Here is a 27155-nt window from a genome sequence, read left to right on the forward strand (position 1 = left end):
TAAACTAATACCAAATATTTACAGTGCTGTCACTTCCAAGGTTTGGCAGGCTCGTGGTTTCTAACACACCAGTTGTGTGCCCCATTTTCTCCCTAAGTGCAAATCCCCATAGCCGGGTTTTGAAGTTGTGTCATTTTTGCCAGAGAGGTATGTTTGAGCCTTGCCAAAAATGGGTCTTTTAGATCTCAAGAAATTGCTGTGGGGACTTGCTCCTTTGCCTCATTGCAAATTGAAGGTGGAGGCTGCTTTTAAGCCAGGGACCAGCAGTACTCTTTGTTTGAGTGCCACAAATGCAAACCCAGTATTTTCTGAGACTTTGGAGAGGTGGGGAATTCCCTGCGGAATACCAAAAGAGCTTTTTTCAGTTAACATAATAACACTGTCACAAATACAAGCATGTTCTGCAGTTGCATTCCTTTTTATTGCTGTTTCTCTTAATTTTCTTTTTTTGACATTCTTTTGTCTTCCCTCCCTGTACCTTGTTTACTCGCCTTTCCTGTACAACTTCTGCCCAACCCACCCTTGGTATTCTGCTCTTCTACCTCCAGAACAGCCATTTTTAGCTGTTTTCTTGCACATGCAAGTGGAGTGACCAAGTGGAAATTCCAGCATTTCTGATGGTACTGGGCAGTAACAGTGCTTCCTTGGTACAGAAAAGAACAGATAATTAAGTCACAGAAAGTCTTATCTTTGGAGATAAATACCCAGAAGGTCTAATCAAACTTTTTAATTGAACAGTACCACGTCTGTGCTTTACTCTCTGACGACTGTAATGCAGGAATATTTATTTCACTGTCCATTATATCTATGGCCATAAGAACCCAAGTGACTTAAGTCACAAAGCCATCCTGGAGAGGTTTCTCTGCAAACAGATTCCTGAGGACACATATACCGTGATCAGATAGAGCATTACCTGCACTGGACAATAATATGCCCTTAATGGTTGCGTTTCTGAGCAAGAGGAAGGAAAGTATTCAGTACCTTAAATTAAGCTACAGTGAATGTATATTATAGAAACTACAAAATACACATATTCACAAAACACAACAATTGCTTAAAGATGTGAGTATACATTCACCTTTGTGTTTGTGTGTATAACATGTAAACGAGAATATATAACAGAGGTTGAAAATGCTGTTCTTACCTTATTGCACTTGCAGATAAGTGGCCATAAGAACCACTGGCTGAGGAACTGCTACGAGAGTTATTCAGAATTGTGACCAAGGAATTTGGAGATGTCCGTATCATGGTCTGAAGGTCAAAGCTGTGATCAGACAGGGGGGATATGGACAACGTGCGCTTCCGGCTTGGTCTAGCTGACAATCTTGGACTCGGAAACCTGGCACCTGTTATGTAAACACAAATAATTACCCACCAGGGTACTTAATCGCATTTATTTGTTATCAGTGATGGGTAAGGGGAGTCGCAAGACACCAACACGCTGTGACAAGCCTACTCTCTCCACTTGTGATATACTGGCTACGATTGAGGAAAATTAGGAAGAAAAATCTGTCTTCCTGTGGCTTACCTCAGGGGAGCTCTGTTTATTAATGTGCAAGCAAAATGATAAATTGCTAAACAAAAGGAAAAGACTTTTATGAGTTATCCCTCTCATTTCTTGTGATTTATGAATCTGATGGCTTCTTAGACATTCACATCATTAATTCAACCATGAGCAATGAGACAGTGGTTCAGATCCGGGCTACCTGCAAACCTAAAGCCACATCACTTCATATGTACAGCCAAAGCTATAATTGTAAAATACAATGTAGAAATGAAGAGGCAGATTTTCCTTTGTTGATCATAATTCTGCCTGGTCGATATTTGATGCATTAGACTGTGAAACAGTAGGATTTATTTGAATTAGTCCAGGATCTCACTATACTCTTGTGTTGGGGTCTACAGGAGCCTAGGACTGCCAATTTCTTTAAAACTAGAGCTTAAACTTTTCAAAGGAGCAAAGTGATGGCAGCCATACAGATTTAAATAAATATATATTGCACTTCTAAATTTCCTGTGCTGCTCTGAAAATCTCCACCTCTTCTGGTCTATTTTACCATGTCACCCCAACTCTCTGCAGTCCTGACAGAAGATACATCACCTTAAATTTCTTCCCTTTATTTAATTATTTTCGATCTCAGTTAAGACCAAGGAGAGAATTAGCTTCCCCACTGCGTACTGAACTGTTTCCTTTGGCTATACTGCTGCTTCTACCCTTTTAATCCCTTTAACCTCTAGTAAAGGACTGAGTCCTCACGCTCCTGACAGCCAGGGTCATGCAGGTCTTGGGTATGATGCTTACTTTACAGTCCCTGACATTCTCTGTAACTTGCTAATAATTTACAGTTGGCCAAAAGCCTCCCATTATAGGTCTGCCTTTCCTAATTCTCGCTCATATCTTGGTGCCCAGGATGATTTTTTCAGCAGGGTATTTAAACTCATGTATACCTAATATTAACGAGGAGAACAGTCCAAATGACTCTAACTAAACTCACTCTGAGGACAGAGCTGGATCAGAATCAGCTATTACATTTTCCTTACATACCTGAGTGGGTTGCCCTTCTTTCTGTGCATGTTACCCAAGATTTTCACCTGATCTTAAAAGCTGCCATTTTATTGCTGCTGCAACTGTGTGATCAGATCTCCATCTACAGCCCTCTTCCTAACCTGTGCTTAGACTGGCCTCAACTAGCCAACATGGGTGTCAAGTCTCTTTGCCATCTGGCTAACACAGGGTCTTTTTTTCCCTTTGTGTTCTGTTGCTACAATAGGCCTTAGCCCATACTGGTTCAGTCTTTCAATGAATATTCATGCCCTTGCTTCATCATTTAAAACTTAGGTGTAGCCATTTATTTCTTCCTAAAAGCTACGACATGTTATTTTATGTAATCTGTTTTATCTCCTTTTTATGAGCTTGCTATTGGACTGTGTCTGTTTGATATTTTATTAGTGCCGTGCTTTGTCTTTAAAGGCAGAGGCCTTTTAGTTGTGCTAAAATAAAAGCCAACAACAATCAGCAGCTCTAAGAAGCTGCAACATATTTAATAAGGAAATACGAGATACATGTCATGGTAAGAAAATACAGTAATACTTCGCACTTACATCTTTCATCCACAGCTTTCCTCTGCTGACTGTTCAGCCAGCATGAATGAGAACACCACCTCTGAAGTTAGTAGTAATGTAATCTGCCTCAGCCAAGGATACAATTCAAGTCCTTTATAGGTGAATAAACTCAGTTATAGTGGCTTTACAAGGAGACAGGCAAGTACCAGTGTTCCGGGTTAAACAGCAGGGGACAAGGAAGACCTGCTAGACATACGCTGCCCAGCAAAATGAAAGCACTGCTATCACAGTACTGTGTGTTGTTACCAGCCATCCCAATGGTGTGCTGTATACAACAGCAACAGTTTGCTGTCATGTGGACATAATAACGTTTTCCTAAAATGGGTGGGCACAGACTTCATCTTGCCAGCAAGAAGCCAGAAGAGATGCTCAGAGAGGACAAGCACAGCACCCTTTCTTTTGATAAGCAAGACCTAGTTAAACATCTGTATTTACAACTGAGACGCCAGGTGCTGCTGATGACCATGTATGAACAGTTTCAAACGTGACTTCCAGCAGAAATGCTTCTGAAAAATTACTTCCTATGGATTTGAAGTCCATTCTTGAACCTGACACCACAAAGGGATTTCCACTACTTTCAGAAATTCATTACAAGCCTGCTAAACATGGACTGATGGCTACAGATGCTAACTACAGAAAGGGTGCATAGGTTTGATAAAAAGAAAAGTGGAGCAGTTGTTAAGAATACTAGCTCTTGAGTACCTCTCCTTTGAAGCTAGGCTGGGCAATAAAGCTTGAGACAACAGTTGTGTTTTCCTGCTTTTTGCCATTAGACACCATTTATTTTGCGTGCTAGAACTGCACAAATAGACTCATCGGTATTCCAGCCTGCTTCTCAGAGAGGATTGAACAGGCACTAATGACAACTGTTCAAAGCTCTTACGATCCTGGAGAGATGGATCCCCTCCATCTACCTGGTATGGGAACAACGTCCTAAGGGCCAACAGACTCCTGCAAAAAGAGAGTATTTCTGCTTCACAGCGGAAGCCAACAGCTGAGGCAGACAAGAGTTTGCCCACAGGAGAGGGGGACTGGCTTCAAGGGAGGCCACTTTTCAAAACTGAAAATACAATTAAATGGAATTACTGTTTGTTCAGATCTTCATGGTTTAATTAGGTTTCACATGCCTAAAAAGTCTTAAGCACGAGCTGACCACTTGTTTCACTGCAGGACATTTGCTAAACCATTAATTTGGCATAACATCAGTCTTACTTAGTAGGTTACTATAAAAAGGAATAGGTCATAATTTGTCAGTGCCTCTGAATACCAAACCGAAGTTTTCAGCCTTGCCCAGGCATTTATTTTAAAAACAAACACTTCAGTATTTATTCAGCAACTTGAGACGTTCACCTGCTTACAGTATTCTCTCACTAAAGCATTACACTCCCTACTCAATACCGCTTTAAAACCCCCCAAAATGCAGGAGCACTGATTCATTGAAAACCCATTTACATTTGCGCAAGTGCTGAAAATAAACAAAACCATCAGCTTTGGCAAAGCACACAAATGGAAGCTGACAGTGAAGATTTGGTTAGGAATGTCACCTTTCTGGAGTAGACATTAAGGTAACAGAACGTCAGTAGTTGATAGGAAAGACTGAGTGTGCCGACAAGAACCCAGCAGGTGACAGAAGATCTTACTCCTGGGGTGAAGATCAATTCTAAAATAACAGATATCTATCTCCATCATAAATTTCAAAAATGGAATATGCCATCCAGCAAATTTGCCCATGAATTTGATTTCTGAGTTGAAGTTTTTAGCCTTGCTTAATCATTTATAAGGCAATCTTCAGACACGTATCATTTATCCCATCCTTTTAAATCAAACTTCATCAAACCTTTTTTTATTCCATCCCTTTAAATCAAACTTCTTTGAACCTGTCCCCAGCCCTAGTTTTTGTTGAAGGCTATGAACATGGAAAGCTTGACTTTTAAAAGCTTCTCTTTCTTTTTCCTTCTGGTTTCTGCTTACAGATGTGTAAACTTTGTTTTCACGTCATGAAAACACTTCATTTGTCATCAATTTTGCCTTAGTTTTCAAACTGTTAAATCTGTCATCAGTAGGAGAGGAAAAGGAATGGCTTTGCTACTCCACCCTCCTTCTCCAACTGTGCCTGAAAATCAGAAATCAAACCCAGTCCAAAGCTTCTTACATTGGATTAGCTCTTCACACTGGCTGAATTCTTCACATCAACTGGGGTGCTATCAGTGTCTCTAATGCCAAAAGGGGTAGGTCAATGCTTAGTACCCTTGAAAAAGAAAAAACCTCCCATCCTGAGTGAACATAGGCAAAAGTTAATCAGAGTGAGGATATTAATACTCTCAGGGTGAATCTAGAAACCTCAGGCAACATGCTTGCCTTCCATTGAATACAATTTAAAAGCAGAGTTAAAGGTATTCCCAAAGTGAAAATAATGCAGGTATTAAACACAAAAGGCTGTCATTTTTTTACCATGGTACTGTCAATACCACCCCCATCTACCCCCCTCCTAGTTAGTTTAATGTTACACTGAGAGTACCACATCTGACTCTTTTAGATCAAGCAAGACAATGGAAAGATTGAGTTAGGGATTCTGGCCACCAATACTGTAGAAAAGCTTTACAGCCAAGAAAACTTTGTTCCACTTTTCATGCCACACAGAACAGAATGAGGAAAAATGAGAGTCAAGCATACACACTATTGGCCCTATTCTTCCACAATATATTAGACAGTTTATGGACAGTGAATTTCACAGCTTCAAGAAGTCTGCTCTTTAGGAAAGATTTAACATTCTGATTAATGCCTGTCCCACTCATCCCCATCTTGAAATCAGTTTCAAGCATCACAGAGCAAAACAAAAGGCCAAAAACTGCATGAAACATGCTTTTGAGCCCTGTGCATGCTGCTGTTAGAATTACTATTTGTACTACTGGAAAGGGTAGAGATGCCAAATTACTGTGCTAGATGCTGTATAACCACACAATTAGGAGACAGACTTGCTTCACACAAGAAGAACAATGTCTTGCTTGTATCTGTTTGGTTGTTGTGTGCAATAAATGAGCAGCAGCCTTTGAGTGAGTTAAGTCAACTTGCTGAGAATTTGATAGCGGATAATGAGGGACACTACCAGTCTCTCTCCTGTTTCCTTTGACAAGACTGGGCAAAGGCAAAAGAGTACTTTTAAGATCACTATACAAACCTGTAAGAAGACAGATGCAACCAAATGGCACTGCTTTGCACTGATCCCTGTACTTTGTTGTTAAATGCAAACATGGGCATTGTTTTTTTTAGAAGTCTTAATATCAGCTTCTCGCTAATTGTTTTGTTCTTGTTTCTAATCTAGGATTCTGACAAAGAAGAAAGGGGTTTTCTTTAGCATGATGAATGATAGGACATTCGGATTCCTACCTAATGACAATTAATTTACTGTATACCCATGCAAGTTAAGATAGTTTTAATTAGTTTTTACAAAGTAAAAGGGTAACTTCATATTCTATTTAGATAAAAGCAACTATTGCCTGACATTCTCATCAAATACAGAAGGTGAGCTGAGTGACCTTACTAGGATTCACTCTTAGTTTAATTCTCTATTTACTGTTTAAAAATAACCCATTTGCATAATAGTGCTGCACATTTTTTTGTCTTTAACTCTGAAATAATCCCTAATTGAAAAGTTGCTGCTATAATGAATCTGAAATGTGTGATCTCGGGTTTAAAAACCAAACACAAAACAAAGAGCACATCTCAAATATGCTGTAGCTAAAGCTGGTGACAGTAAATATCCTTATTAGAGATAGTGTTTAGGTACCTTTTATGAATGGACTGAAGTTATGGGCTAAAGTCAAAACATAAGAAGTGATAATACTCTTGGGATGTGAAAGCTGTAATTCTACGTAGATTACAGCAACACAGTCTCTACTAACACATGAAGGTCCTTTGTGCAAATGCCATTAGTTGTATGAGCACTGCAGTGTTTCTGTTTTCCTTAAGTCTTCTGGCATACACCTGGGTATTGATCTTCCTATAGACTGAATAGACTCATTCATTCAAGTCTGCATCCAAATATGTGATTTGGTTCTGCTATTTATATGAATTCAGAAACTCTCCTACCAGGAATCAAAGCCACTGAAAGGATGACATCCCTGCAGGCAGGGGTTGGACTAGATGACCTTTCAAGGTCCCTTCCAACCCAAACTATTCTATGATTCCATCATACTTCTACTTCAATGAAGTCATGTCCGTTCATACAAGATACGGATTTGTTCTTGCAACTGGAACACTACCCAAACCATGTGCAACGTCTCCAAGATCTTATTAACATGCACCAAATGAATTAGCAGCGTACCTCATCTCTCCCTATTCCTCTCAAAATCCACATCAGGAAGTATCATATTCCTAAGCTTTAAAACATTGAAACCTGCACATTAATTTCTGGTTTAAGTCCAGACTACTTGTGTGGGTTTATCATGTTTCTGAAGTGGGTTCAAGGTATGTCACGTTACTGTAAAATCACTGTGCACGCTACTAGTGCAGTGAGACTGAAAACAGAAACTGAATTAGAAAATCCTTCCCTATCAAGGTAACAGAATAAAACTAGTTTCTCTGTCCAGTTCCACAACTATCTGTCTTGCCTGATTCTCATAAAACTTGTTGGTCAGTCAACTACTTACCACTCCCAGGCACGTGTTCTGCAGGGGTAGCTATCTATATTTGCATGTATTCCAGAGGTGAACTTCCCAGCTCCTACACTCCTTGAGATCAGCCGCTGTGGCATGCAGCCAACAGCAAGGGAAGAAGAAACTAACATGCTAACAAAGGTTTTAAAAAGCTGTGGGACAACAAGGTGGTCTAATGCTATTGTATTGCACTGTACTACCAAGCAAGAGTCAACAGTCACCACCATTTCTCACCACCATTTTTTATTCCCTTTTGTTATGGTTTAAGCACAGCTCCCTCATTCCCACCCCACTCCCACAGGGATGGGGAGGAGAATTGAAAGGATGTAAATCCCACGGGCTGAGATAAGAATTACCACCCAGAATAATAATAATGGGAATGACAAGGGGAGAAAATATAAAACTAAAAGGGGAAAAGGGAAAGAAACCAATAAACACAAGTGATGCACAATACAATTGCTCACCACCTGCTGACCGATACCCAGCCCAACCTGATCAGCTATCTGGGCCTTCCAGGTAACTCCCCCCAGTTTATATACTGCGTACGATGTGCTGTGGTATGGAATACCCCTTTGGCTGGTTTGGGTCAGGTATCCTGTCTCTGCTTCCTCCCGGACTCATCTGGTCACTGCTGAACTCATCTGGTTTCATCGAAGTTCATGCTTTGTTGGGGTGATGATCGAAGGGAAGTCAGGGTCAGTCGATGGTGTCCTGAGGAAAGTTCTGCTGGCTTTCCCATGTCTTTATTCTCTGATGATGATCATGACAGTATATGTCTTCTTTTCAAACCCCAGAGTGGTGGAGAGGGGCATCTAGCTAATGGGCTACAGAAGTGTTACACAGGAGGCAACAGCATATAATTGAGCTAATTGGCTGCTTTCCCCCCCAGATTAAATCCCCTTGAGGTACACATCAGACTTCCCCATCTTCCCGCATTACCCACGAAGGGTATCCAGGTCCCTGAGCAAAAGCAAACCCATGACTGGGTTTGCCTTTACCTGAAGCAGGAATACCCCAGACTGCCTTCACCAGCCATTTCTTTATGTGCACCACAGGAGCTTTACCTCTGCATTGCCAGTTGCTCTGCTTCCACTGTTGCAAACACTCCCACAGGGCATTCGCCACCATCCACGAGTCAGTGTAGAGATAAAGTACTGGCCACTTTTCTCATTCAGCAATGCCCAAGGCCAGCTGGATGGCTTCACCTCGGCAAACTGACTCGATTCACCCTCTCCTTCAGCAGTTTCTGCAACTTGTCGTCGAGGATTCCATACAGCTGCCTTCCATCTCCGATGTTTTCCCACAGTACGGCAGGACCCATCAGTAAACAAGGCATACTGCTTTTCACTTTCTGACAGCTGATTATATGGTGGGGCCTCTTCAGCACGCATCACCTCCTCCTCTGGTGACATTCCGAAATCTTTGCCCTCTGGCCAGTCCATGATGATTTCTAGAATGCCTGGATGACTGGGATTTCCTATTTGAGCTCTTTGTGTAATTAGTGCAGCCCACTTACTCCATGTAGTATCGGTTGTATGATGTGTAGAGGAGACCCTGCCTTTGAACATCCAGCGTAGCACGGGCAACCAGTGTGCCAGGAGGAGCTGTGCTTCAGTGCCAATCACTTCTGAAGCAGCTCAAACCCCTCCATAGGCGGCCAGTATCGCTTTCTCAGTTGGGGTATAGCTTGCCTCAGATCTTCTGGATCCTCGACTCCAAAAGCCGACGGGTCGACCTCGGGTCTCTCCTGGAGCTTTCTGCCAGAGGCTCCAGGTAGGGCCATTCTCCCCAGCTGCGGTGTACGGTACATTTTTTACATCTGGCCCAGTCTGGACTGGTCCAAGGGCTCCTGCATGAACTATCTCACATTTAATTTGCTCAAAGGCTTGTTGTTGCTCAGGACCCCATTTAAAATCATTCTTCTTCTGGGTCACATGTTAGAGAGGGCTTACAATCGAACTGTAATTTGGGATGTGCATTCTCCAGAACCCCACAACACCTAAGAAAGCTTGTGTTTCTTTCTTATTAGTTGGTGGAGACATTGCTGTTACCTTGTTGATCACATCTGTGGGGACCTGCCATTTTATTCCCAAAAATTGAATCTCCTGTGCAGGTCCCTTCACCTTACTGTTTTATGGCAAAACCAGCCTTCAGAAGGATTTGGATTATTTTCTTCCCTTTCTCAAAAACTTCTTCTACTGTATCACCCCCCCAAAAGGAATCCTTGCCCCTTCTGTGTTGCCCAGGCTATGTTGCAGCGGCTATTCACAGGCATGATCCCACTACTGATTAGCATGGGAGCTTTGACCGGCTCAGTCTCTGACCTGGGCCGGTTCACACCTCCTTAAACCTTGAACCTCCACATTAATATGGCTTTCTGGGGCTCACAGTATTGATGCCGGCCTTAGAGCAGGCTAAAGCGATCCGGTGGGCTCAGCCTCCAGAGCAGCTGGGACCACGGGCATGCATCACCACCCTTCTCAGAAGCTCTGGCCACAGAGAATAACACTGGAGGTTATCATTTATGCTTCACCACATCAGTGGAAGGCAACTCACTGGCATCAACTGAAAGGCTGAATTGCAGATGCTCAGAGAACAGGTGGAACAGCACCCATGGACTGCAAAGTATCCCCTGGAAAACCATAACCTCAGAGAGGAGAACAAAAAGCTTTGTTTTTTGCAGTCAGTTAAGGCTCAAGAAATTGATGCCAAAACAGTTAACGGATTTGGAAAAAGCTTTCTCAGAAGCACTGGCCACAGAGAAAAGGAACTGTTACAGCTGAACCCAGGACACCCTTGTTGGAAGGAATGGAGTACATACCCAAAAGCATGTAAGCATCTTACAACTAGAGGGGAGTGCTCTGCATAATCCCTTCTGGCTGATCAAAAGGAGCAGTACTGAGCATTTGGAATGGAGTGCTCTCTTTTCCTCCTTTTCCAGAGAAAGTGGGACAGATTAGAGGTCTGAAAGGTTTTCATGTAGGTAAAGAAGGCACTTAATATTAGGGAAAACTAAGTCAGAACCCTTGAGAATTCAGCAAACTGCTTCACTTTGGAAGTGTTCTCAAAGTCTATCAGTCTATGATACACAACTTGCAAGCACAGCTACTGCTATGTAAGAAGGAGGGGAGCATGCTCTCCTAATGGAAACACAGATGTAAACCTTCTATTAACAGAGAGCTCATCAGGGAAATACTCACCCTAACGACGAAAGTGAGTTACTGATTGTGAACAGAAAAGGACATTTTCAAAAGCACTCCAGCCCTGCTGGAAGTAAAATTTATAACCTGTTTTCTGGAGCAGTCCAGTTCCTCTCCCTGTTTTCAAAGTTTACTTTCAGACTTGACATAACCCTTGTATCCTTGGCAATCGATGCTTTGGCCCTCCATCCTCATGAGAAGGCTTACTCTGACTCCCACTTCTCTATCTGCATGGAGGCCTTTTGGGTCAGGCCAAGGGCAACCCACGTGGTTCCCTTTGTAGGACTGTCTAGAAAACATCACTTACTATCCATGGCGTGAAGATATTCCATATGAAGAGCACCGGCTCCTGCAGTGGCAGCTGAAGGAATGATGTCTGCGTATGGGCTGCGCTGGCCTGCCAACAGAGCCATCTGATGGTAATATTCAGCTGGGCTGACGCCAGCGTGTGGAGCTAAAAACACAACATAAAAAGCGCTGTTAATGACGTAAGATAAACAAGAAGGAAAGTTTTATCACACTGCTGGCTATTAAAACAGCTTGTTTATTTTTAATGTAATGCAACATCTGCAGTATGCCACCACCGGTCAATATATTTCAGCCACTGAGACTGCAAAGACACCATTCAAGAAACAGCAAGGCATAAAATATTAATGAGCTTGGTGATCTCATGTTTTTATATTTATTATTAAGTGACTTAAAAAGTGACAGGCTGACAGCAATGGAAACCAGCATGATTTATGTAGTGACATAAAAAGGCAGGAAAACCTTCCTAGAGTTTTATTCCCATTTACCTCATCCCTGGCCCAAAGGACTCTGTCTCTAAGGTAATAACAGGGTTGAACTTCCATAAGCATTGAAGTTTCTGGAGTCTCTGCTTAGAGGACCAGAACATTTTTCGCTCACAGCAGCATTTTGTGTACAAGTTGAGGAGAAAACAAGGACAAAGCATGTTTTCAGGACAAATACTACTTGTCCATGAATAAGGTAGGAGCATTTTTTGGGGAGGACAGACTGAAGTCAATGAATGTGGGCATCCCATCCTTCAAAGTTCATATATGAAGTGTACCTGACAAAAGCATGTTTGCAGAGTCAAACAGTCTGCAAACATGACTAGATAGGCTCTAAATCCTGTGAGATGATGAGCAATGCAGTCCTCTGATAATGACTTATATTAGCCTTTCTCTCCTTTAAGAATAACACGTGAGCATTCTGTTCCCCTGCAGTTTCCAAGCGTGCAACAACTAATGGACAATTCTGCACAAACACAGAAATCCACAAAATTTTAGTATCACCCCATCTCGGCAGGTTTCAGATGCTACAGTAAATAAAGGGTAATTTCATGAGGTGAGCAGCCCTCCCCTCTGTTCTCTGCTTGTCCCACTTGCAAAACAGCTCAGATTTCCTTACGCTTTGCTCACCAGAAGTTGGTAAGTTTGCCTAAACCAGTTCAAGTGCCTTAGGTTAATGGACTACACCCCAACAGATTATTTCTGTATTCTTTTATGTTATTTAATGAGATTTCTCTTTGATCCCAGGAACTGATTCTTGAATGGAAACAAAATTTTAAGCTGAATTTCTCTGAGCTACCAATTTAACCTGAATATCGTCACTACACAGTATTATTAAAAAGGGTAACTCATGTTAAGGTGAATCGAAGCCTAAATGCAAACATGAGAAGCAAGGAATCAACACTGACATGCAAACAAGGTAAACATGGCACTGGAGTCTGAAGGAAAGTTTATTCAGCAACAGATTTCTTAAGTGCATAATAATCTGCCTTTATTTTTACCTAAGAAAATGGCAGAATGTGCTTTTGATGTTACAAGGTTAACTACAACCAATTTCAGGAAAGGTTCAGAAAAATAAAAGCACATCAAAAAGGAATGGGAATGGCATAAAAAACGAGCTGAGATGAATTAAAGGCTGTTGGCATTTTTTCCACATTACGAATGGATCTCTCAATTAAATATAATCTACTACAGCCACCACCACTTTCTGTGATAGGGCAAGAAAAATATTCAGACCCAATTTTAAGAGAGGAGTAACTCACACTGAGTCACTGATGTTAAAAGTTTTACTGTACTAGGTAACCATCCTATCTTTCCAGACACACTGAAAATGCTTCCTGAGCTTTCTGACCTCAGTGTCTGGGTTAACTAACAATAACATTGGCTGCAAACTTTAAAATGAACTGCTGCAGAAAACACAGCGAACACATAATTGCATTACTAAATGTTCCATATGCTGAGAAATGCTCTGGTCCTCTTTAAAGATCATTCCTTACTACCTTCTTCAAACATAAGAAATTAGCCTACTGAATGATGTATTGCATGAAGGGTAAATGAAGGGTAAATGGGAAGGCCCACAGCCCTGAATTTTTCTCCTTTCTTCCTGGGTAGCTTCAGCTTTGCCCCTGCTCTTCTTTACAAAGGGGAGGCATTTGCTTCTGCACTGCGGGCGCTGCTGAGCTTGCTTTGGAGCACTCTGCTCCACAGGTACCAACAACGCAATCCTTACCCCTGTCCCATCCCACTGCGTTACTCGGATGAATCTTCTGCCCCGACTCTGCTGGGTAAGGTGAAGTGACGAGACAGAAGAGACTCTACCATTAGTGCTGCTGAGGCAGTCATTAATTACAGCTGGCAAGACTTGTAGTGAACATGAAACTGCTCTTCGTTATGTTCCAGATTGTTTTGGCTCCTGGCCATCTCCAGATCTGTGAGCTGACAGACTAAGCCCAATAGTACACTGACCTAATTATCTGACTGGCCTAAAGCAGTTAGGGTAGCAAGAGAAATCTTGCTATGGATTTCAGAGGAACAATAACAACTTCCAAGCCTTCACAGTTTAAATGCTAGACGACTTAAGCCATCTATGTCCATTACGTTATTAGTACATTATGTGCCTGCACCCCTTTAAATCACAGGGGAGGTTTATTTGCATTCTAATAGTGCCCAAGCCCTATCTTGGATTATCTGATCCCAGGAACCTACACCTGATAAAAGCATTTAAGTGCACACTGACGGATCATACAACGGATTCCAGAGAACAAATTCATCAACTTTTCAATGAGCATGTCATTTTACTAAAACATCTCTGATGCCTCAGTCAAGTTATTGTATTTTCACGAGGTGCTGCACAACACCTGGGCTGTGGTAAGTGATCAAAGGGGAGCTGTGAGCCTGGAGGAAACGTGATGTAACATGTATTTGTTTAAAACACAAAGAAGCTTAAGCTAATAAGCTTAACCTGCAGTTATGAAAGGCTAGGACTGTGCATACAGTTTTTGAGCAATCAAAGCTCAAGGGAAGAGCATTAAGACAGAGCATACTCAACTGTGTTGTCCACACCCCAGTGTTTTGTGTCATCTGAAAGCCCATGGGTACACAAAACACCTACATGAGGCTGGCAAGTAGGAGGCAGGCCTTAGAGGAGAGAACTCCTTTTCCAAGGTGGCAGCAGGAGTTGAGGCAAGGTATTTCACAGACCTAAACCAACACCAAACATTACTATCGTAGTTACGATGGAACTCCAGATCCAGGTGTAACATGTGCACTGCCTAGAACTCACTGGACTATAATGGCAAAACAGCACACCAGGATCACAGACAGACTTCTATAGAGACCTAAATTTAGGTGTCAGAATCTGGAACCAAATTCTATCCTGAGATATCTTAGATTTCCAGAGAGATTACAACTGGCCTGAGGAATAGGGCAAAGCACCTCTAGAAGGCAGCTGCCCTTCTGGAGTGTGACTTGGGTGCTGGGTCAGATTCCCCAGCGTATCTCAGAGCACTACATAGCTGCAAGTGAATCCAGTGTTGTGTACGTGAGACCAAGAATGTACACAGGTTAATGTCATATGGTTGTGTGGTAGGTGTTTTCTTTCCCTCCTTTCTTTGTATGTGCGGCTGGAGCATACCTTAAGCATCAACGAAATTCTGCAGCAATGTGATGTGAAGATTATTAAAGGAAAGATAGTGTTCTTCATATCAGCTTCTGTGAAAAGCTCAAACGTACATCACAAAAATCTTCCCAATTTATTCCATTACATATGGCCCTATCATGTTTATCCTATATCAAAAGCCCCAAAGCTCCACAAGTCAAACCATGCATTTCTGAGATTCAAGTTGTTTCTTCAAAATACAAGTATATATATTTTTAATAGCTTGGGCTAAAATAAAAAGGGTAGAATTAGCATGGATTCATCCAGCATCCCAAGTGCTGCTAGGAAAAGCCCTATGTGCATGCCATATACCTTGATTGACAATAGGTCATTAAAATTTATTCTCATAAGAATATGTGCCCATAACTAATGGATTAACTGCAAAGGTATATGTTCTTACAAGTGAGGATTAATTAGTTATCCATTTGGATAGGGTGCATGGCTCATTTTTCAAATTCAGCTAAAGGCGGTTTAACTCTGTTTGGTAAGTTTCTGCATATGTTGGGAAGATCTTTCCCACAGTTAAAATAATAGTTTCATTATCTTCACTACATATTTGTTTCCAAGTATGTTGTATTTTTGCTCTTCTCAGCAAATGCTACACTTTTGAAATGTCAGACTGTTTGCTCTAGTACTGAAAAACCTACTGCTAATAGATTGAGCCTTTCTGAAACTCTTCATTGCTCGCTTCAGCAAAATTCCCATGTAAATGAGTAAGAAGTGTGCCAGAGTAATGACAGAAGTGATCACAGCCGTTCACTTCAGCCCAGATAACCTGGAAATAGCCATGGTCACACCAAGACATAAAGCACTGATATTTCAAGTCTACTGTTCACTGTTTAAAGTGAAGGGGCCAGTCCTGATCATCAATTCTTCTACATCAGCATCATTTCATTTGGCCATATTGTTGGCTGAAATAATTCTACATAATTCTAACAGAACTGTTAACTAAGTATAACAAATCAGTGCATGCTTTACATGATAGAAAAATGCTACTTTAATTAATAAGCCTTTTGCACCTCAAGAATTCTACAGCTATGTGCTGATGGAACACTTATGAGGAATGTGGCTCAAATCAGTGCTGATGCATCAGATTTCTTTGGAGAACAGAATCACAACCTGGGTCAGCCCCACAAACAAAAGATATCACAAGAGATACACCACCCTCCCAGCTTAAATTTTGAATGAGGCAGGGCTTTTTTGTCTTTTCCTTCTCCCTGAACTTTCAACATTTGTGAGATGTACAAATGAGCCATGATCGGCTGATGAAGTATTGAAACATTTATGACATAATGAATATGTCTGACAAACCTGATGAAGCTGCTTTGAACAGGGGGGGAAAAAATGTTGACAAGATTAATATAACTTAAGTTGCTACAATGACAGAAAACAGGAAGCCTGTCTTAACCCACCGTCTGTTGGGCTGAGCCCACGGGCCGCTGAGATCATGGAGAGGGATGGGCTGCTGTGCAGGGACCTGATGTAGTCCATGTAGGGGTTAATGTAAGGGTGAGGGGTGCTGAAGGGAGACTCTGATGTTGCAGCAGGATTTCGGTGTGGGGAAATTCTAAGGAATGGAAGCTCTGAGTATGTTGGGCTACTTGATAAAGCAGAAGGCCTGGAAGAAAAAAGAAAGACAAACAAAAGACAGTCACAATATTAATATAATACAGAAAAACACTGCAAAGGTAACACATTCATTTCTCGAAGAACAAGAATTGGGCTGCATATGGAGTAACTTCCACTAGAGTCAACTGCCTAGAAAGAAAAGGGATAGGAAATGAATTCTTCTCTCCACCCATATTAGCAACATTTCTCCAATGAATTTTGAGTTTACACTTGGTTTAATCTTTACATCCATCAAAACTCTTTCCCCATGGAGTCCAGCAGAAACTCACTTTAATTAGTGTGAAATACGCATTCGGTATACCACATACTAATTCTTACTGCAACACGGAAAACACACTGAGATGCTGAACCATTTACACCTTCAAAACCACAGAGCTATCAGAGTAAGTTTTGAGAGCTACACTGCACCCACTCCCTTCACTTCCCTGCTTACTTCTCCTGAAAGTGAAGATTGCACATTTATATACAAGCAATTTCAGAAGACCCAAATTTTGTAAGCTATTAAGACAGCCGGGTCCTCTGCAGCATGGGATGCCCCTTCCCACGAAACATGCAGAAAACATGGCGGCAAAGGAAGAAAGACTGCTGCATATGTTTGGGTTTAGCATGGCACCAGAGACTGATGCCTTTAACAAGACACCACCATTCTTGAGAAGGGAGAGCTGTGGTGGCTACTCCGGCTACGTGTGTGGAGCTGTGATGAACCAAGGCTGAAAGCTGAGTTCCCACCTGACAAAAGATAACCTGCTGTAACTCTTCCCATCATCCCACCCTGTCAATAGGACAGTGTCCAGGCTCTGTGTGGAGACCTTACTTTTACAGCATCCTGCCTCCAAAGGCACTAGAAAAAGTCCAAATTTCATCATCTTTCGCAAAATGCAATGACTAAGCCTGTCATGCATTTGTGTAGTCCAACTGGCTGACCTGAACTAAATGTCTGTTTGTCCTTGTTTTTCCAATTAATGTATCATATATACAGCACAGACACAGGCAGCAGCTGTGAGAGCAGGGAGGGCATCCTGTTCCTTTGATGCTCCTAGCTTACAAAGAATAATGAAACAAGAAATGCTTTTTTTTTCTTTAACATACATATACTATGATCTATAGAGATAGCTGTCATCACCTAACAGGCCAACAGGACTTAATCTTACATAGGAGCAGATCCTGCCCTGCCATCAGCTTGGAAATGGTAGCATATGAGTGGGACAAAGATCAAAGATACAAATTCCTAAAGTGACACTGGCTTCACTGTCACAAAATCCATGATGGCTCATAAAATCTGGGGAATAACGATTTTTCCTGTTGGGATTTTCTCCCTCTTTTCCCTTCTCTATTTGGCTTTTGTGTGTTTCTTGCCCTCCTACAGCTTTCTTCAAGGTAAGCCTGTTTAGCCTTCCTGTATGACATTAATTCCTAGCTCCAAAGATAGAGTGCTGCATTCGCTGTGTGCTAGAAGCAGGTACTGTCAGTGCAATCACTCCTTTGGCACCAAAGCAAGTGATCCACAGGAAGACCAGACACCCACTGGTACACCTTTCACTGTGTTTAAAATGCAGAGAACCTGAAACCAGAAGCTATTTTCCAGCACTGTGCAAAACGGGCATCTCCTTTCCTCAGAGCACTTTTTCTCTGCATAGCTGAGAAGCACGTTTGTTTTACAGTGGAAACACAGCTCTACACTTCTTGGTACTGTTAAACCCCACCAGCCACAAAGCTGTTCCATGGTTCCCCGTCAGGCTGAGTGTGGAAGGCAGAAGGCTTAAAACTCATGGTGATGTAAGAAGCAATATACCACAGCTGGATATCACGTTACAGAGTGAATTTCCCATCCTGGCAGCGAGGAAAACATGGCAGTACAGCAAATTGAACACCTGGGTAACAAACTAAGTTTGGATGTCATTTTACAAGTCATTTTTTCTAATGTGATCCCATGTCGGAGTTAGGAACCCAAAGAGCACCCGAGGAGCATGCAGGCAGGCAGGCAGGAGCCCTGGCCTTATCCCATGCATCTAGAACAGAAAACCATTTAAAAGCTTTTGCAAGATGGCTCAAAGTCTGTATCAGCCTCAGTGATTCACTCTCCCAGCTGGACAACAGCCAAGCGCTGCCACAGGAGCAAGGTTAAGAGCCAGGCTGTCAGCTTCTCCCTCCAGATCCAATGGGAGACACTCAAGGACACTAGGACTCAACAGCTTCTCCTCAGCCCGGCCTCTTCCTCTCCCTGCTCCTCTGAGCTCCTCAGTTTTACAAGGATGCTAGAGGAAAGATGCCAAGCTGGGTAACATCAGTCAGCATCAGGCATCAGGCTGCATTCAGAGGCAGAAATAAGGAGTCATCAGATTCCACATAAAATTCCCAGCTCTGGACTCTAGTGTTTACCAATCTCTCTCCAACATCTGATTTTAACATGCTGCTTACTTCTCCCCTCAACTCCAGTCTGTACTTTTCTCACTTCTCTGTTTCCGGACCCTTCTTTCCAACAGTCCAGTTTTCCCTCCTGCCTCCATCTGCTCTCAGTCCCACTGTGTAAGCCCTCCTGATTTACTTCAATAAACATCACATATTCCTCCCTTCACTTCCCTCCACGATTAAACTTCACTATGAACATCTTCCAAAAGCATTAACTCCCTCTCGCAAGCTAAACCATGACTTTTAGAAAGGGTGCACCCAAACACAGTTACTACTAGCTGTTGCTTTGCAACCTCTTTGTGTACCAACAAAGAATGACTTTTGTCCCATAAACAACAAACAGCAGAGCCCAGGAGCAGCCCTGCAGACTCTCATTCAGCGACAACCAACTCGACTCTCCAGATGCGAGTAGCAACTCACCCCCATCATTTTTATTTCACATGTACTTTGTCCCTAACCTTAACAAACAGTGTTCTGCCTTGGGTCTGAGGCTGCTTTGTGGGATGCAATGAGGCTTCAGCACAAGAAGAGGGACATTTTCAGTGATGCTGCTTGAGACTTTATGCCTTATCTGTAAACCATGAGAAGGCAGGGGTTTTCCTGTTCAATGATGAACTCGGAGCACTAAAGCTTCCTTCAGAGAGAGGGGCAAAGCGGATGCATGCTCTTTTCTGAATCAGGACCTCTGTGTATAGTCCCAAAGACCTGCAAATCTTGAAAGGATCGTATGTATTTTAAATCAGCAGAGAGAATATGGATAGGGGCGCTCACACCACGTACTTCAGGTCGTTTTTCATATCTAGGCATTAGCCAGTTTTACAATGACAAAGATCAGATGCTCTAAATTCAAGTGGAAATCCTATCCCCTTCTATGACTAGAGGTAAAAGTCCTTAGGTAGGTAAGCAGACAGAGAGCTAGCTGACTACATGGCCCTTCAGCCACCCTCTCTTCTTAGTGCCATACTGTCAGCCTTCAGGAGCACAATTTCCAGTCTCTGTCCAGGTCCCTGGTGTGGCAGATTGAGGTGTGAGCGGTACCAGAACAGCTCTGGACATTAGGTCAATGAAGGAACAGAGTATTCGCTACGATGGGTCATTTTTCCCTTCTAACTTGCACCTTTTCTTCCACCTATGTTCCTGAACCGCTCCTGTGGCACGAGACAGAAGGAAACCACAGTTGGGAATATACAACTTCCTTGAATTCTATACATTCAAAAAACTAAACTATTTGGTGAATTCGAGCCTCTAAAGAAATGAAGACTGACAGAAATATCAATGGGGTTTTATTTTCCAAGCTAATGAACTGTTCAGAAATTTCATAAGAACAAGGAACTCCAATTTCCCATACTCCCTTTTTCACCCCCTTCCCAACTAAGTCACACAGGTCTAACATTCAGACGACTAAAGTACCATGAAACCACTTTATATGGATTTACACTTGTAACTGAGTAAGGGAATATCAATGCAGTGCTCATTATTCCTGTTGCTGCATCTCTTGCCACTGTGAAAAGTGCAGTGGGCCCTGGGGTGTACTGTAATCCCCCCTTTGTTAGACAGTGCTCTTCAACAGCAACGACCTAAAGCCACGCAAGGACAGCCACAAAGGTCTGTGACACAGGAAAACCTGGATGAGAATCCTGAGGTTGGTCTGGTGCTCAAGTGATTTGCCATCAGTAGTTTCCAAATAGCTTTAAGATGTGCTTGGGCAAGAACCTCTTTAAAGCACAACCTACCTTAAAAAAATCATAGCTGTTTAATCATTCCCTGATTTTAAAGGAAACTGTAACTCCAGGACTGGAAATTTGAATGCCAAGTTTTGTTCTGATAAATTTTTAAATGGCTCTTTTATGAATCTGTTGAAAAATACATTTATATTGAAAACAGCAAGTGATCCTTAACTATAACATTGTAAATATGACACTGAGCTGAGGTTACAGATGGAACAATAATCTATCTCACAGAACAAAGCTTGTCAACGAAGTGGGATGAAATATTGTAACATAACCTAATTTATTATTGCCTTTTCATCCATCTTGTTATATTGTGAAAGTGTCAAAGTTCAAACCTCGATATTTAATCATTTAACAGGACGTTATTCAATGCTAGAGCAAGCATTGATGGCATAACTCTCATACCAATGATATCCACAGTGTTTCTCTGATACCTGCTCAATTCAACCCTGCCTAGACAATTGGAAAATGTGAAACTCATTAAACTGCTTCTTATGATCCTTTTCTATTCTCCTTGGTGCAATAACCTCCTGATGGCTGCCCCAAAAACATTTAACACTTTTACTTCTAGGAGATCCTGGAAGATGAACAAACAATAAGGATTTCCTTGTTGTGTAGTAAGTCCTATTTTAAAGCACATGTTCCTTTGGTAGCAACTCCCATGTTAAATGTGTATTGTTTGTTTAATGCCATAGTTGCTTGTACACACCAACCCTTCAGTCAGCAGTCAACAACTGGCTAGTAAAAGGTTTTCATATCAGGAAAGCTGAACTCTAAGGCTTGATCCTGAAAATGCAAGTGAGAACAATTCCAATAGCTGTGATTAGCCCCAGTGATCAAGTTACTTCTCACTGTTACAAGCACATACGTTGTTGTAGGTGATCAATAAATCAGGCTCAGACGGCTAACTATGCACCTAATTGAGATGAAAAAATTCGAGAGTCAAATAATCATCCTGCTTCTCAAAACCTTTACTTGCTATTATAGGGTTCAACCCTATATAAACCACAATCAATGGGAAACTGTCCACTGATTTAACTGAGAAAATCCTTAAGTGATCACGGACATGATCTTCGTGGGCCCAGAGTGCTGACGCAATTCTGCTCTCCCTAAGAGCCAGCAGCAAAGCATCCATTGACTTCAGTTTAAGGAGAGTGAGGCCAGTGCTGAGTCTTTTCAGAATGCAATTCCATTTTCCCTTTTCTCTTTGCATTTGTAATTAAATTCGTAAACATTCAAACTCATAAATATATAGTATGGAAAATCAACAATATAATCTTTTAACACTGATTTTTTTTTCCCCAGAAATGGCATCTTAAAATCAGCAGTCCATTCCCCTGCAATCACTCACTGCCTCAAAGCTGCTGTACTGCATTCGTGGACTTAGGAAACTAAGCAAATGATTTTGAAAACTGAAAGAATTAGCTAACTGAATACATGGAAATGTCAGAGCACAATTCCTGTAAAAGAGCTCAAGTGTACAAAAAGGTAAGCACTGTCAAATGCATTTTCTTAGTGGTGCAAACAAAATAGAAGGAAAATGAGAACATCCTTTACTAATTTTTCTAATATGACAAAGAACCTTGACTTCCAATACTCCTTTCCATATTCCAACACCTAGTCAGCATCTTGTTTACTTCCCCTCCAAAATTCACACTGGAACTGCAGTCAGCATGAGGAAGTCAGTCACAGAACCAGATTTGGTAGCAACGTTCCATTCAGTAGACATATGTACAAATAAATCATGAACGGGTCAATGCCTTTATGGTTTACATGTAAGAGGAGCCAGATCAGGGTTTAAGGTACACAAGCTCTGGATTGGTTTCCAACACTTATCTGCTGTGCCACCTTGGACAAGTTTGCCAACTTCCTCATCTGCTGTTTCCTCATCTGTAAAACTGTGCTAAAGCACTCAGAACATGTTCAGTATCTGCAATGGAAAGGTCAGACGAAGAGATGCTGTATTAGTGTTTTCTCATCGAGGCACAAAAATGCCTTACGAAATGTGTGCAGTTCTGCAATGTAAATTTGTAAAATATACAAATAACCTCTCTTTGGGTTAGAACAAAATGCTCCTCCATCCAAGGTGCAAGGTATCATTGCAGAAAAAAAAGAAATAAGACACAAATGACTACACAAGAAATGTTCATAGCACTGGAAATCACGCACGACAATTAGCCAATGACCCGCAGCAAAAGAGTATTCTTCTGGTTCCCCTTTCCTTCTTCGGGAAGTGTTAACATCATGTAGTTACAGTTAAAAATTGGCTACATTAATCAAGGCACTAAATCTTTAGTCAGTGACTGTATTCCTATTTTTCAGCTGATGGACTGCCTGAACTCAGATCCAGCTTTTTCACATACACCCTGTGCTACATATAACGCTTCAAAAATAACCCAACCATCAGCTTGTGGATTTCCTCAAGAAGGGATTATGCTTTAAAAAGCAACAAATACTCATTCCATTATTTAACATTCGTTTACATAAGGTCACTTGTAACAGCAGTGACTTTCAGCCCCCAGGAATACCTGTATTAACTACAGTGAGCTACTGCTGCATCAGATGCCACTGAGTCAAGGTGTATTCATTTAATTACACAAATCCTGATGCATGTTCCTTAAATATGTACAGATAGAGTTTTGACTGATTTACTTTTCCTTCTTTATGCAAAATGCAAATAAACCATGTGCTATCTCCCAGTTTTTCTCCAATTCAAGCCCAGGTTTCCTGTTCTCCTCACACAATGGTAATCTCCCCATGACAATCTGCCTCTCCTTTTCCTCTAAAAATAGGAATAATACAGCTAAGATCCCTGGTGACGTTCAAGGCCAGGCTGGATGTGGTTCTGAGCAACCTGATGTAGCTGAAGATGACCCTGCTCATGGCAAGAGGATGGACTAGATGACCTTTGAAGGTCCTTTCCAACCCAAACAATTCTATGATTCTGTGATTCGTTCCCTCCTGCCACCAACTGCTGTCACAGCCTCCTGATGCTCTTTTGAAACACTGTCCACTTGGCCTTTGCACACAGAGCACCTCAGCTTGCCTCTCCTTCATCCAAATCCTTCTCAGGATTGCTGCAAGAAACTGGTGACTACAGCAGGATTATGTAGATTAATAAGTTAGTAAAAGAGGGACTTTTTACAAGGGCATGCAGTGACAGGAAAAGAGGGGATGGCTTTAAACTGACAGAGGGGAGATTTAGGTTGGAAACAAGAAATAAATCCTTCCCTGTGAGGGTGCTGAGGCGCTGGCACAGGGTGCCCAGAGAAGCTGTGGCTGTCCCATCCCTGGCAGTGTTCAAGGCCAGGTTGGACAGGGCTTGGAGCAACCTGCTCTAGTTGAAAGCGTCCCTGCTTGTGGCAGGGATTGGAACGATGAGCTTTAAGGTTTCTTCCAAGGCAAACCATTCTGTGATGATACTTGGCAATTTCTTTGTTTGTACAAACAAAAGATGCAAACATACAAAAACGTAACTGACCATAACTACTCCCTCCAAACACCACTTGCTTTTTAGGCTTCTAGCAGAAGTAATCCAGCATTCTGCAGCAGCTCTGTAAGCTTTCAGTGCCCCCAGCTACTCAGCTTCTGCCCACCTCGAACAGCATAGGCAGCACATCACTGCCTCTAACCACTTCAATACCCAGCTTCAATAAGCCACAGCCAAGTTTCCAGCCTGCAAATGGGGCAAAAGCTCATGGTCTGACCCTGCTGAGAGACAAAAGGATAATCTTCAGGGTGAGGAAAACAGCTGGGGCTGGTAATTCCCAAGGCCAGCTCACCAGAGTTCCTTTGCCAAAGCGGTCTGACCACGAGATCTTCCTGGCAGAGCTCCTTGCATTTGCACAACAGCAGAGCTCTGATCCTGCACAGAGCTGCTGGACATCACAGCAATGTAAACAGTAAATAAAAGTAATGCTCACAAGATTCACTGTGATTTCCATCACCTCTCCTAGAGCCTTACCAAGGCATTGCCTCTCTTTGCTCAGCTATGCTGACTTCTATGAACTGTAAGTAGGATAAGTACCTATTTTGGTACAGCACAGCCCAGTCTCTGTGCCAGTAAGTTTTATCTCCATCTTCAGCTGATTTCAAGCGTACTGACTTGTGGTCATTTATATATTGAGGATAATGTATCAATGCCATGTTTGGTGCAAAATTCATCATCACAAATATAAAACACATGCACAGGACAAGCAAATGTTACTCAAATAAGCCATGGAAAAGTGCTGCTACATATCAGAGGAGGTACTACACCATGGAGCATCACATACCATTTTATCTTCCAACTTCTACAGCTTGAAGTGCAGCAGGAAAATCTAGAAGGTCCACAGCATACTCATTATCTGTTGTTATTAATAACAGACTGGACAGCAAAATTACCAACTGCATTCCTAGAGCAAACTTCTCTGCTCAGCAATTCTCTTTTGATGCTCTAGAGGTGGTCTCATTTGCTATTCAAATTTTAGCCTCCTCTCGGTTACAGGCAGGGCCTGCCATCTCTTGAAGTGTTTAACCACAGCAGCACCACCGTATGACTATGTGGGCACATATAAATCCTGATGGCATTCATGCACCTCTTTCTTCCTTCCCTTTCTCCTTCCTCTCCTCCCGCAAAAGAGTGGGTCAAAGGAGTGTCAAGCAGCTTTCTCACACTTAATGCTGTTAAGTCAGCTAATTGAATAAACATTTGTTTAACATTTGCTCCTATTTCACTAATGCACTGTGAGAATGAGAAGAATTTTATCCCCCTTCTCCCCCATCCTCCCCCTTCCTCAGGAGTGCCACTAGCTGTTATCGCAGTGACTAATGTGCTGTATGTGGCCATTATAGTCTTCAACTCTGAAATTACACCCAGGATGAGCGATAGGCTCTGCCTGTATGCTGATTGGAGTTGGATGATGATTGATTAGAAGAAAGTCAGACTACGTAGCCATGCAAAAAGAACTGCACTAAGCCACAAGCTTGAACACTAAAGAGCATTTCACCAGTGGCTTCAGAGCTATTAGATGTTTTCATACGAACATTTCTCACATCCAGGTTTCAGCATTTTATCTTTATTCTTTCAAATCCTGAAATTGCTTGGATAAGAGGGTTTTATATATATATATATATTTATACACATTTCTAAGAGTAGCCTGAACTTTTAGGGGAAATTGAAGAGGCTTTGTGTCAAGTACAGCTAAATCCAGCCTTTCTATATCAAACCCCTGCTAGAAAATTACTGTGCAGATGATAAGGCTGAAAGATATAATAAAAAGTGACTCTACTCAATTTACACTGCAATATTGGTATGACTGAATATTTTTCATTCAGGTGACTGATAAAATCACTAAACTGTATTGCAGATAAATAAAGGAGGCTTCTGTCAAGAATAAACACCATTAATCATGAAGTCTCACCCTCTGAGTGGCTGTGCTATGCAACTGCACAAATGCACCATCACAAGTGGCATGTGACCCAGTGCCTCCTTTCTTCCCCCAGCTCCCTGGTGATGCTGTCTTCTTAGGAAACTTTCCTGTTTTTCCACTGCCTTTACAACATTTGCAAGTCCTGCAATGCCTTTTCCATTCGAGTTTATGCACAACTGCAACCCCGATCTAAATTTCAGTGATTATACAGTCAGCTAAAAACTGATCCCATGAGACACAGTGAACCAATGCAGACTGCAGCGGCAGTGCCGTAAATCCAGCATTACAGTGAGAAGTCTGTACTGAAACAGGTGAGGATGAGATCTTTGTAATTCTAAAGCTGAAACGGGCAGGAAAATGTTCTCAGCTCTGCCAAGCCCTCTTCCTCTTAATTTCTCCCCCTAACCACATTTTCTCAGTGGTTTTATTACTTGGATTTGCGAGTTCTAAATAGGTGCTGAGTTTCTTTTTGAACTGAAAAATGCAAGATTTCCCAGCCATTGCAAATCTACCCGAGGAGAATCGATGGGTCACCTTCCAAAAAGCAACATACACGCTAAACCTGGACATGTGCTGAAAGAAACTGTTATCCACCAAAACCACAGTCATACAAAACGAAACCCAGACAACTTAGGTAACCTTTTTGTAACCTGTTTTAGTGCAAGTGATGATTCAATAGTGGCCATGCTATTAAGTTGGAATGAAGCAGTGCCCTACACACTAATGAGGTTAAAAAATGTAGTTAGGTCTTCATGTTAAAGGCACTTAGCAAGCAGTTGCTTGGCAAAGACCAACTGTGTGTTGGAGCAGAGGACTAATCACACAGGCAGGAATCAAATCGACTGGAAGAATTAGGAGACTTGCGGCCCCGAGGAATGTAATTCATGCAGAAAAGCAGTTGTCAGAGGCAGGCCAGGGAACTGTGTGGGAAGAAAGCAAAATAAACAGCTCAACAAAGAAAACAAAGACGCTCAAATAGTGGCTTTTCTAATGCTTGAGTACACTAAAACTTCAGTGGGTGCGCATGACAAAAAGCCCATCAAAGAAGAC

General features: G+C 41.9%; 1 protein-coding gene and 1 long non-coding RNA gene across 5 annotated transcripts in view; one reads left to right on the forward strand and one right to left on the reverse strand.

Moving 5' to 3' along the window:
• The window catches only part of LOC133223842 (uncharacterized), a 487088-nt gene that overhangs the window by 346961 nt on the left and 112972 nt on the right, over positions 1 to 27155 (forward strand). The window lies entirely within an intron of this gene.
• Positions 1 to 27155, reverse strand: part of GLI3 (GLI family zinc finger 3) — a 206690-nt gene that overhangs the window by 53280 nt on the left and 126255 nt on the right. For all 4 annotated transcript variants that reach the window (XM_061374908.1, XM_061374905.1, XM_061374906.1 and 1 more), the window contains 3 exons: positions 16339 to 16544; positions 11286 to 11432; positions 1145 to 1346 (listed from right to left, as the gene is read on the reverse strand). In XM_061374908.1, coding sequence (XP_061230892.1) covers positions 1145 to 1346; positions 11286 to 11432; positions 16339 to 16544 — 555 coding nt within the window. The remainder of the gene's footprint in view (positions 1 to 1144; positions 1347 to 11285; positions 11433 to 16338; positions 16545 to 27155) is intronic.

The sequence above is a fragment of the Neopsephotus bourkii genome, unplaced genomic scaffold, assembly GCF_033783945.1.
Source record: "Neopsephotus bourkii isolate Nb327-2 ecotype Australia unplaced genomic scaffold, CSIRO-AGI_Nbou_v1 NB_1655, whole genome shotgun sequence".
NCBI lineage: Eukaryota > Metazoa > Chordata > Aves > Psittaciformes > Psittacidae > Neopsephotus > Neopsephotus bourkii.